At 42.2% G+C, this 12,622-nt stretch overlaps 1 protein-coding gene across 1 annotated transcript in view; it reads right to left on the reverse strand.

The window, feature by feature from the left end:
- Positions 1 to 12,622, reverse strand: part of ITFG1 (integrin alpha FG-GAP repeat containing 1) — a 267,258-nt gene that overhangs the window by 55,110 nt on the left and 199,526 nt on the right. The window contains exon 14 of the mRNA XM_062177430.1: positions 8,218 to 8,296. Coding sequence (XP_062033414.1) covers positions 8,218 to 8,296 — 79 coding nt within the window. The remainder of the gene's footprint in view (positions 1 to 8,217; positions 8,297 to 12,622) is intronic.

Genomic DNA, 12,622 nt, shown 5'->3' on the forward strand with positions numbered 1-12,622 from the left:
GAGAAAAGCAGAGACAGAGCGAGAGGTCTTCCATCTGCTGGTTCACTCCCCAGATGGCTGTAATGGCCGGAACTGTGCCAATCCGAAGCCAGGAGCCAGGAGCTTCTTCCAGGTCTCCCATGTGGGTGCAGGGGACCAAGGACTTGGGCATCTTCTACTGCTTTCCCAGGCCATAGCAGAGAGCTAGATCAGAAGAGGAGCAGTTGGGACTAGAACCAGCGCCCATATGGGATGCTGAAGCTTCAGGCCAGAGCTTTAATCCACTGTGCCAAAGTGCCGGACCCTCATCTGTATTGTTTTAATAAAGCAGTATATATATATGTTTTCCTGAGTTCTGTGAGCCATTCTAGGAAATGATTGAACCTGAGGAGGGAGTAATGCCAATTTATACATGGTTCATCCGAAGTGCTAGATACGTGGACTTGCAGTTGGTATCTGATATAGGGGGCAGTCTGGTAGGACTAATCCCTTAATAGGTGAATATGATTCTAATGACAGGTAGGTAGTATTAGAATAGAATTGAATTACAGGATATTTGGTTGGTGTTGAAGAACTGACTGCCAGCTCTGGTATATTACTGAATGGGTTTTTAGCACCTAGCAAGATATCCTACGAGGTACCAATGCCTATTCACTAGAAAACTCTCAGTAATTTTTTGTTGAATGAATCAACAATCACAGAATTAAAATATATTTTCTATATTTAAGAGCAGTATTTTTGTTCAAAATTTATCTTTTTTCAAATTAAATTCAGGGAGCAGACATTTAGTCTAGTGGTCAAGAAGCCCACCTGGCTTACCAGCATAACTGGGTTTTCTTCCTCATTCTAGCTCCTGACTTCAGCTTCCTGACAATGTAGACCCTGGGAAGTAGCAGTGATGGCTCAAGCAATTGTAGGCTTTTGTCACCCAAATTGGAGAACTGGATTGAATTGCTGGTTCCCAGCTCAGACCTGGTCTAGCTGCTGTAGGCATCTGGGAAGTGAACCAGTGGATGGGAATTATCTAACTGCCTCTTTATCATCTACCAATTTTATTTTTGAATAAAGTTAAGTGGGTGGTGCTTTAAAAAAATAAAAGTTAAAGGCCGGCGCTGTGGCTTACTTGGTTAATCCTCCATCTGTGGTGCCAGCATTCCATATGGGCACCGGGTTCTAGTCTCAGTTGCTCCTCTTCCAGTCCAGCTCTCTGCTGCGGCCCAGGAGGGCAGTGGAGGATGGCCCAAGTGCTTGGGCCCCTGCACCCACATGAGAGACCAGGAAAAGCACCTGGCTCCTGGCTTCAGATTGGCACAGTGCCAGGCTAGCGGCCATCTGGGGAGTGAACCAACGGAAGGAAGGCCTTTCTCTCTGTCTCTCTCTCTCACTGTCTATAACTACCTGTCAAATAAAAAAAAGTTAAATTTAAAAAGACTGAAAATAGTCAATAGTTATAAAAATGTATAAAGTAGCAGTGAGGGCAAGCGCCAAGGGCACAGCAAGTGAGTGCACTGTGGACTCCTAGGCGTCACCATGAAGAGACGGCCATTCATCCTGCTCATCTCGAAAATTCTTCTGGGGATCTCCAGAAAGCAGCCACAATAGAGTCCAGCACAGATGAAGTGACTGGCAGTGGTTCATTCCTAGACCTAAATCTGAGAAGGAAATATTGAAATAAATGATCAAGGAGGGATCCAGAATGGCTGAATAGGGTGTAGCCACACTGAATTAAGTTGCTGTAGGATATCAAAAGAACAAAGGCAAGACTACGTTTCTAGGGGTCTGACAGGAATTTTTGGTGAAGAAGTGAAAAAACAACAAAGACTCTGTGGGACAAGGGAGAAGACACAGACAGGGCTATAGCCAGCAGGATGGACCAGCTAGTTACTGGCTGTAAGCTGTCATCCTACCACGTCAAGGTAGGAAGAAATTGCTAAGCTCTCTGCTTAGTTTTCTCAGTTTTAGCTGAGAGCGAATTCCACAGCCAGACATTGACTTTTACTTTAGCAACACCATACTTGGCAGCAAAACGCCGGGCAGCACACCTCTATTCTGCTCTTAACTAGCATCATAGTCAGAGGCAGGGCAACGTGTGTGGTAAAGGACAGATTCCCTGCTTCCTGCAACTGTGGGAGTTTTGGGGCATTAGCCCCAGAGAAATGCTCAGGCACTCTATGTAAGCCAGCGTATTTGCCTAAGCTGCTAGGGGCTAATGCCAGAAGCAGCCTATAAGAAAATCCATGTGAGGGGCCGGCGCTGTGGCACAAGGGGTTAACGCCCTCACCTGAAGCGCCGGCATCCCATATGAGCGCCGGTTCGAGACCCAGCTGCTCTACTTCTGATCTAGCTCTCTGCTATGGTCTGGGAAAGCAGTAGAGGATGGCCCAAGTCTTTGGGCCCCTGCACTCACGTGGGAGACCCAGAGGAGGCTCCTGGCTCCTGGCTTTGGATTGGTGCAGCTCCGGCTGTTGTGGCCTATTGGGGAGTGAACCATCGGATGGAAGACTCCCCCCACCCCCTGCCTCTCCTCTCTCTGTGTAACTCTGACTTTCAAATAAATAAATAATTTTTTTTTAAAAGAAGAAAATCCATGCACACTCTGGGAGATATGGGTAGTGATCCCACTCCATACACTGCAACATCACGACTCTAACAATTCATTCTAAATTTCTCAGTGTCACTGGAATCTACCCAGTGGACATGGGGTAATAATCTACCTGTATTCCACCTCTATGGGCTCATACCCTCCACAATAAAATCTCCTGTATACCACATCCTCTAGGCCTAGGACAATGGCTGTTGGTATTATAAGCTACAGCACCAGTTGGACTCTGCTAGCAAGACCTGATGAAAGTTCTTGCCAGTAGCCCAAGGGGGCAGCCACCCTCGTCTCCCTTAACACCAAGAACAAGGCCTTGGCTATCACATTAGCCAGCGAGACTGACACCAAACTCTCTGTGGGCCAAAGATACATACCCAAGGAACCTTGTCATCTCAAAGCCATACCTCTATTCCTACGAACTACAGCAGGCTAGACCACTGTGTCACTTATAGATACAACTGATGTTGACTAAGATAAATCACTCAGAAACTATACTCCTGGGCTCACTAGAAACAGAGCCAACATGGAAAGCCAAGACTCTGTGGCAAAAAATATCCTACATGAAGGATCTCTGTGAGACCTCAGTAGAAAGAAGGGGCCATCAAAGAAGGATGTACTTTTATCTGAAGGGAGGAGAGAACTTCCATTTTGCTTATGGCCGTGTCCAAATACTGATGGAGTCTATGGTCGCAAAAGGCTTCTATAGCCTTGGCAGCCCATGGCAAGAGCCTCAGGTGATCACTGACATCATAAATAAGAGTGTCAATTGTTAAAGGAATAACAGGAGTCACTGTGCACTTATTTCCCATGTAGGACCTCTGTCCTTAGTGAGTTGTACTCTGAGAATTAACTGCAAATCTTATACTCAAACTGTACTCTACATGTTGTGTGTGTGTGGGTGCAAACTGTTGAAATCTGTATTTAACAGAGTTGGTCCTCTGTATATAAAATCAAACTAAAAATGAACCATTATGAAGAAAGGGATGGGAGAGGGAGAAGGAGGTGGGATGGGAGTCGGGGTGGGAAGGTGGGTATGGGGGAAAGAACCACTATATTCCTGAAGCTGTACCTATAAAAAATGCATTCATTAAATCATAAAAAAAAAGTACCAAAGCCAAAGCAACAAGCCAACTTATACCCTGCATTCCAGCTAAACCATGAACTCTTCCAATAAAACCTACTCCATAAAGAAGAAAGGACGAGTACACTAGATAGGCAGACATGAACATAGGGGGTACAGGAGACTTGAACAAGCAAAGAAGCATGATGCCTTCAAAAGAACACAATAATCCTTCAGAATTAGATCCTGAACTGAAGGAAATGTGTGAAATGACAGATATAGAATTCAAAACAATGAATTTAAGGAAACTCAATGAGATGCAAGAGAATACAGACAGATTAAGGAAATGAAGAAATCAATGAGTGACATGAATGAAAATATAAGTAAGAAGATAGAATTCATTAAGAAAAGCCAAATAGAAATTTTGGAGATGAAATTTTCAATCACTGAAATAAAAAATATGATCCAGAGATTTAACAGCAAAACAGACCAAATGGAGGAAAAAAGTCCTGATCTCCAGGATGAGAAATTTGAAATAGCCCAAACAGACAAATAAAGAGTAAAGAATTAAAATGAAGAAAGTCTACATGAAGTATGGGATACCATTAAATGATGAAATATTTGCATTATAGGTATTCCTTTAGGAGGAGAAAAGGAAAAAGGCATTGAGAACCTGTAAAAAGAAATAAAACCAATGGTTAAGAATGTTATACCATTGATTTAAATTTAAAATATGTTTTCTCAAAGACTAAAAAAAAAATAAAGGGAGAAGGAAGGGTAGGAGGAAAGAGAGGAAGAGGGAGAGAGGGAGGGGATGTCATATGTTCTTAGAATTGTATCTACACAATACACTGAATGTGTTAAAAACTAATTAAAAATTAAAATAAAAAAATTTTAAAAAGTAGCAGTGACTCTCTTGTAATCTTGCTCCCTAAGATAAAAGTTAATTTGGTGTACATGCTATCAGATCTTTTTTTTTTTTTTTTTTAATGAAGTGAGAACAACTCAATTAACTATATAGGCAGGATTATTATTTAGAAAGGCTTTTAATTTTCATTTTTCATTTTCATTTTGAGCTAAGATTTTGGTTTTGGGTGTTGTGACAGTACTGCAAAATATGTATTTGGGTGGCTGGCGTTGTGGCATAAAAGGTTAATCCTCCTACAGTGCCAGCATCCCATATGGGTGCTGGTTAGAGTCCTGGCTGCTCCACTTCTGATCCAGCTCCCTGCTAATGGCCTGGGAAAGCAGAGGAAGATGGGGCCCTGAACCCACATGGGAGACCAGGATGAAGCACCTGGCTCCTGGATTCAGCCTGGCCCAGCCCTGCTATTGTGGGCATGTGGGGAGTGAACTAGTGCATGGAAGATCTCTCTCTCTCTCTCTCTGTATTTATGCCTTTCAAATAAATAAATAAATCGTTAAAAAAAAAAAAAACCATGTATTTGGAAACTTCAAAGTGACAAAAGTCTTTTTACATGCTAATGAGTTGACTGATGGCTGCCAACTGCTAGATAGCTTCAGGAAGGAGCTGCAATCTGTGGAAAGACTCAGGTAGGATTGGAAGGTTGTGACTTTTAGTCCCACCACCAACCTCTGGGCAGGGGAATGGGGCTGAAGGTTGATCCGATCACTAGCTTTCAATGATTTAATCAGTCACGCCGATTTCTCGCGAGCTTTTGGAAGGCTGAATCCATTAAGGTACTTGGAGGGTGGTGAGCTCCCAGAGCACGGAAGATCACGCTCCTTTCCACATGCCTTGTTCCATGTATTTCTTCATAGGGATGATGCAGATACAGTACCCTTTGTAGTATCTTTCATAATAAACCAGTAAATCTAAGTGTTTCCTTGAGTTCTGTGACTTGGTATAGAAAATTAAACTTGAGGAAGGGATTGTGGGAACCCTGATTTTTTAATAACTCGTTGGTCTGAAGCACAGGGGAAACAATCTAGGGCAACAGAAAGGAGGCAGTGTTGTAGGACTGAACCATCACTTGTGAGGTCTGACACTATCTCCGGGCAGAAGATAGCACTAGGGGCCAGCGCTGTGGTGTAGTGGATAAAGCCACTGCTTGCAGTGCTGCTATCCAGTGTGGGTGCCAGTTTGAGTTCTAGCTGCTCCACTTCCCATCCAGCTCTCTGCTATGGGCTGGGAAAGCAGTGCAAGATGGCCCAAGTACTTGGGCCCCTGCACCTGGGTGGGAGACCCGGAAGAAGCTCCTGTCTCCTGGCTTCAGATCAGCATAGCTCTGGCCACTGTGGCCATCTGGGGAGTGAACCAGCAGATGCTAGACCTCTCTCTCTGCCTCTTTGTATCTCTGCCTTTCAAGTAAATAAATAAATCTTAAAAAAAAATAAGATAGGGCTAATCATATTGGTGACCACTGCATAACTGAGGGCTTGCTTACCAGCGGGAGGAAGTACACCTATCTTTTGAGGTCTGAAAATTTTCCTGTGTGGACCTTTGTGCTGTGACAACAGAGGGGAAACTTTGCTACACAGGTGTCCTAGCGTTGCCTGAGTTATTATTAACATCATGAAATGAAAGAACTTCATCTTGTTTTTGTGTATTGGGGAACATCTTAGCTAGCAGTGAAATTATCTACATCTTGAAGGTCTAAAATTAACTGATGAAAGATAAAACCAGCTGGTCCTGTGGCCAAAGTTTAATATGTACATGAATTAAAATGCAAACAAGTAATTCTTTAAATTACTTACATTTTTATTTTCCATTTCTTTGACTGACAGTGGTATATTAAAGCACTGACTGTAACTGTGTTTGCCAGTTTTTTCTTTCCCCCAAGATTTACTTATTTGAAAGTTAGTTATCTAGAGAGAGGGAAAGACAGAGAGATGGTAGATCTGCTGGTTTACTCCCGAAAGGGCCCTAATAGCTGGGGACTGGCCAGGCCACAGCCAGGAGCCTAGAATGCCACCTGGGTCTCCCACATCGGTGGCAGAGGCCAAAGCACTGGGACCATCTTCCTGTGCGTTCCCAGAAGCATTAGCAGGGAGCTCAATCAGAAGTGGAGCAGCTGGACTGCCTGAGCTCACACACGATGCTTTGTAGGTCATAGCTAAACCTGTGACACCACAACATGGGTATGAGCTAGTCTGGTTATATGGAACGTTTTTGTGCTGAAGCAGCAACATGAGAAGAGTACTGAATGTTATTAATTAGCTAGAAAGTCAACCCACTCTGGTATATTTGACTTACATAAGGCCATTGCAGAACATGAGAATGGCCACATAATAAGTTATTCTTCCTCTGTAACCTCCCCCCACAAAAAAAAATAATGAAAACTCTATACTTCTTCATGGTTAAGAGTCTAGGAGTATTAGAGAAACATATTAATACATGAAGATTCCTTTTCTTATTTAGATAATTAAAATGGCCACTGCTGTATTTATTGTAGTTTGCCAATTGTCAAAAGCAGATACCTGTTTTGTTTAGATTGCATTTCCTTTTATTATTTATTTAAATGTATAACTATGTTTTAGTGTCTATTCCACATGAGTAGTTTAGATTGTAGTATTAATTGTATTCCTTATTTCTAGGTTTTTCTTCTATGATGAACTTAATTAATTTATCACTTCACTCCTTTTTCAAGATAACTCAAGTAATTTCTCCCAATCTCTATTACCTCAACTGAAAAATAAGAATAGTGAGTTCATTCCATCACAACAGGGATTTGTAAAGAATTCAATTAGAGGCCAGCACTGTGGCGTAGTGGGTAAAGCTGCCATCTGCAGTGCTGGCAATCCATATGGGCGCCAGTTTGAGTCCTGACTGCTCCACTTTTTTTTTTTTTTTAAGATTTATTTATTTATTTGAAAGTCAGAGTTACACAGAGAGAGAAGGAGAGACAGAGAGAGAAGGAGAGGCAGAGAGAGAGAGGTCCTCCATCTGCTGCTTCACTGACTGCAACAGCTGGAGATGTGCTGATCCGAAGTCAGGATCCAGGATCTTCCTCCGGGTCTTCCCACATGAGTTCAGGGGCCCAAGCACTTGGACCATCTTCTACTGCTTTCCCAGACCATAGCAGAGAGCTGCATTGGAAGTGGAGCAGCCGGGTCTTAAACCGGCACCCATTTGGGGTGCTGGCACTGCAGGTGGTGGCTTTACCCTCAACGCCACAGCGCTGGCCCCTGCTCCACTTCTTTTCCAACTCTCTGCTGTGGTCTGAGAAAGCAGCAGAAGATGGCCCAAATCCTTAGCCCCTGCACTTGCATGGGAGCCCCGGAAGAAGCTCAGATCAGCACAACTCTGGCTGTTGCTGCAAATTGGGGAGTGAACCATTGGTTGGAAGACTTCTCTCTCTCTGTCTCTCTGCCTCTCCTCTCTCTGTGTAACTCTGACTTTCAAAATTAATAAATCTTTAAAAAAATAATTCAATATTAACATTGTTGTTTTGAGGACCTTTTATTTTCTGCCAGTGTAAATCTACAAAAAAGACTTAGTGTGTATAAAGAGATTTTTATTAAAGAGAGTGAAAACATAATTTGTGTCATCAGTTTACCTTAACAACGTATTGACCGCAGGTCCCTTCTACATTGTATACATTGTATGTGGTCTTACCTGAACCATTTTTCAGATACCCATTTGCATCTACAGTTGTATACATGATATAAGGTCCAGGTTGATTCACACCAAAGGGCTGCAATAAAAAATGAATAGTTAAACCTTGGAAAGTAAGTGAATGACTTGAAGTTTAACATTTTTACAAGTAAATATTACATAGAGTTTCTTAAAGAACACTGCCATAAACAGACAATACTTCAAAAGAAAACTCAAATAATAGAAAATTCCTAATAAATTATTTGATATTTATATTCAATTAGCTTATTATTTTAACTGGCTATTTCTAAGGCCTAATATTGTGTGTTCTTTGTAAGGATGAATGTTTTAAGCAAAAGCTTTTTTTTTTTTTTTAATTTTTGGTTCCATTCAGAATAGAACTACAGTAGTTTTATTATGACATTTCTGTTGAATATTGTATATTGCTTTCCCCTTCAGGGAAAGTTAGTTGATATTTGCCCAATAAACTATCAAAATAAATAAAATACATGCATCATAATTACAACAGAATTAAAAATACAGCTGAGTAGTTTCACCACATTTAACCTGTTACACATTTAGAGAATACATAATTTTCTAGTTAAGAAACATCAGACGCTTTGACAGAGCATAGTTATAATGGTAAGGTTTATCTCCAATTTGTATATTGTTTCCTATTTCTGGAACATTCCTCAATTCTTCAATAAAATGATATATTTCTTCTCTTTAGAAATCTAGGCCGGCACCACGGCTCACTAGGCTAATCCTCCGCCTTGCGGCGCGCCGGCACACCGGGTTCTAGTCCCGGTTGGGGTGCCGGATTCTATCCCGGTTGCCCCTCATCCAGGCCAGCTCTCTGCTGTGGCCAGGGAGTGCAGTGGAGGATGACCCAAGTCCTTGGGCCCTGCACCTGCATGGGAGACCAGGAGAAGCACCTGGCTCCTGCCTTTGGATCAGCGCGGTGCGCCGGCCGCAGCGCGCCAACCGCTGCGGCCATTGGAGGGTGAACCAACGGCAAAGGAAGACCTTTCTCTCTGTCTCTTTCTCTCTCTCTCACTGTCCACTCTGCCTGTCCAAAAAAAAAAAAAAAAAAAAAATCAAAGCTAATTAAATTGCATATAAAGAAGTCAATGATGCATTGATGATTTTTTTTAAAAAATTCACAAAAGTATTGAAAACGAGCTTGGTAATGAAGTATTTTTATGTAGAAAGATGAATGTTACATTTTGTGTCATATACTACCTTCATAAGAGAATTACTAAAATTTTATATCTGTATTCCTTTTTCACAAATGGACAAGGGAAAGCATTGTTTTTTTTTTTTTTTTTTGGACAGGCAGCGTGGACAGTGAGAGAGAGAGACAGAGAGAAAGGTCTTCCTTTTGCTGTTGGTTCACCCTCCAGTGGTCGCAGCTGCTGGCGCGCTGTGGCCGGCGCACCGCGCTGATCCGATGGCAGGAGCCAGGTGCTTCTCCTGGTCTCCCATGGGGTGCAGGGTCCAAGCACTTGGGCCATCCTCCACTGCACTCCCGGGCCACAGCAGAGAGCTGGCCTGGAAGAGGGGCAACCAGGATAGAATCCGGCGCCACGACCGGGACTAGAACCTGGTGTGCCGGCGCCTTTGAGCCGCGGCGCCGGCCTGAAAGCATTGTTCTTTAGCTAACCAGTTTTAAAGACAACCATAGACAGATGAACAGAAATTAAGCTATGGAATTATCTTCTTCATGAAACTATTATTTTTGGAAATAGTTTTATAATAAAAATATGCTGAAAGACATTTCAGTTTGCATTTTTTGGTGAATGAAATCCCCAAACGTTTATGGGGACTAGCAACCCAGAGGCAGAACTGCTGAGTCATATGATATGTGCTGAGTCATATGATATGAGTCATATGATATGTCCACTATGCTGAGCAGTGCCTTTCTCTTAAAGTGGTATTACCACTTTCCAGCAGTTTGTGAGAGGTCTCACTGCTTCACATATTTAGCAACTATCACTGTGAATGTGGAATACACTTCTTAATAATTTTTTTTTTTTACTGTTGGAGTTTGTGGACTCAAAAGGCTTCCATAGGCTTGGCAGCTCGTGACAAGAGCCTTGGGTGATCACTGACATCAAAAATAAGAGTGTCAATTGTTGTTTTGTTTTGTTTTTTTTGATAGGCAGAGTGGACAGTGAGAGAGAGAGACAGAGACAGAGAGAAAGGTCTTCCTTTGCCATTGGTTCACCCTCCAATGGCCGCCGTGGCCAGCACGTTGTGGCTGGCGCTCCGCGCTGATCCGAAGGCAGGAGCCAGGTGCTTCTCCTGGTATCCAATGGGGTGCAGGGCCCAAGCACCTGGGCCATCCTCCACTGCACTCCCGGGCCACAGCAGAGAGCTGGCCTGGAAGAGGGGTAACCGGGACAGAATCCGGCGCCCTGACCGGGACTAGAACCCGGTGTGCCGGCGCCGCAAGGCAGAGGCTTAGCCTAGTGGGCCATGGCGCCAGCCGAGAGTGTCAATTGTTAAACAACAACAGGAGAGACACTGTGCACTTACTCCCCATGTAGGACCTCTGTCCTTAGTGAGTTGTACTATGAGAATTAATGGTAAAACTTGTCTTCAAACAGTACCTTATACTTTGTGTGTCTGTGTGGGTGCAGACTGTTGAAATCTTAGTATAGACTTGGTCTTCTGTATGTAAAGATAATTGAATGTGAATCTTAATGAAGAATGGGATGGGAGAGGCAGTAGGAGTTGGGATGGGAGTTAGGGTGGGAGGGCGGGTATGAGGGGAAGAACTGTTATATTCCTAAAGCTGTAACTATGAAATTTGTATTTATTAAATAAAAGCTTTCTAAAAATAGGCAAGACACTAAAAAATTGTTTTTATCTCTTCTAGGTCTATGTCTTTGGAACAAAATATGCTGTTTTATACTTTAATGTTGTTTCATTATAGGGAGGCTTGGAGATGATATTTAGATTATGTTTTTTACTACCTTATAACCTCAAATTTATTTAATTATAGATAATCTAGTCTACATACTGGAAGACAGGTTTAAGGGGGTATCACATAAGGAATTTATTTTATTTTTAAAAGACTTAAGTTTTCTGAATTATTTCCTCTAGTTTAAGTATTTGTGCACACATCTAAATTCCTTGATATGAATCTTGGAAAGTTAATATTCCAGGAGCCCAAACTATGGAAATATCAATGAGCAGTGATGACAACATATTTGTGAAAATAACAACTTCTTTCTCACAGGTCTCTGGAAATAGTTCACTTAATCATTGTTATGGACTGAACATCTACATACCCCAGAATTCATGTCGAAGCCTTAATCCCTAATGTGATTGTATTTGGAGATGGGGCTGCTGGAAAGTTTAGGGTTACATGAACTCAAGAGGGTGGGGCCCTCATGATGGGATTAGTGCTCTTATAAGAAGAGACACCAGAGAGTTCCTCTCCCCTCTGTGCCGACAACCAAGGACAGGCAGGAAGAGCACATGGTGAGAAGCTTTTTTGCCTGCAACCCAGCGAGAGAGCTCTCACCAGAATCCAAGATACTGGGAAATTGATCTTGGACTTCCAGGCTCCAAAACAGCAAGAAAATAAATTTGTGTCGTGTAAGCCACCTGGTCTATGATATTTGTAAGGCATCATGAGCTAACGCATGAATTCAATGCCTTGTCAGCTGATTCTATGTATTTCATGTCCAGAGACTATTTTAAGTATTGGCTTTCCAAATTATGCAAGTAAGTATGCAGTCATTAGAGTTGGACAATCTAGATTCATATTTCTCTTCTTCCACTTGCTTCCTATGTGACCTCGGTTTTCTCAAATTAGGGATAATCATGGTGTCTGTATCAGAGGATTGCAGTGAAGATGAAGGGAGTAAATACGTGTAAAGTGCAGTAATTACCACTTATCCTTGGGAGATACACTCCACGACCCCTAGTGCATATCTGAAACTGTGGATAGTACAAAACCCTATACATACAATGTGTTTTCTCCTATACTTACATACCTGCGATAAAGCCTAAATTAGATACAGTAAGAGATTAACAACAACAATAATAAAGTGGAACAATCCTAACAATATTGTATAACAGAATTTATGTGAGTGTATTATCACTCTCAACATGTGCTTTCTGGTTTGCTTCTTGAGCGTCTGTGGGTTCCTTGCTCTGTTCTCTTATGCCTGACTTTATCATATGGCCTGCTGCACTGCTACAGCCTGCCAGTGTTCTTCTGCCCCTCCATGTTTTATTCTCTTGTGCTTCCTTTGCACTTGTAGAAATGTAAGTTCTGTTGAGCATCTTCTTCCAGAACACTGGCAGATACAATCTTTCTAGTATACTTTATATTTTTCAGTCCAAATCTATTCCTGACTGTGTAACCATCCCTTACTGGCAATAAATGATTTGGTGTCACTCATTTTAGGTG

This window comes from Lepus europaeus, chromosome 19 (assembly GCF_033115175.1).
Source record: "Lepus europaeus isolate LE1 chromosome 19, mLepTim1.pri, whole genome shotgun sequence".
In the NCBI taxonomy this organism is placed as follows: Eukaryota; Metazoa; Chordata; class Mammalia; order Lagomorpha; family Leporidae; genus Lepus; species Lepus europaeus.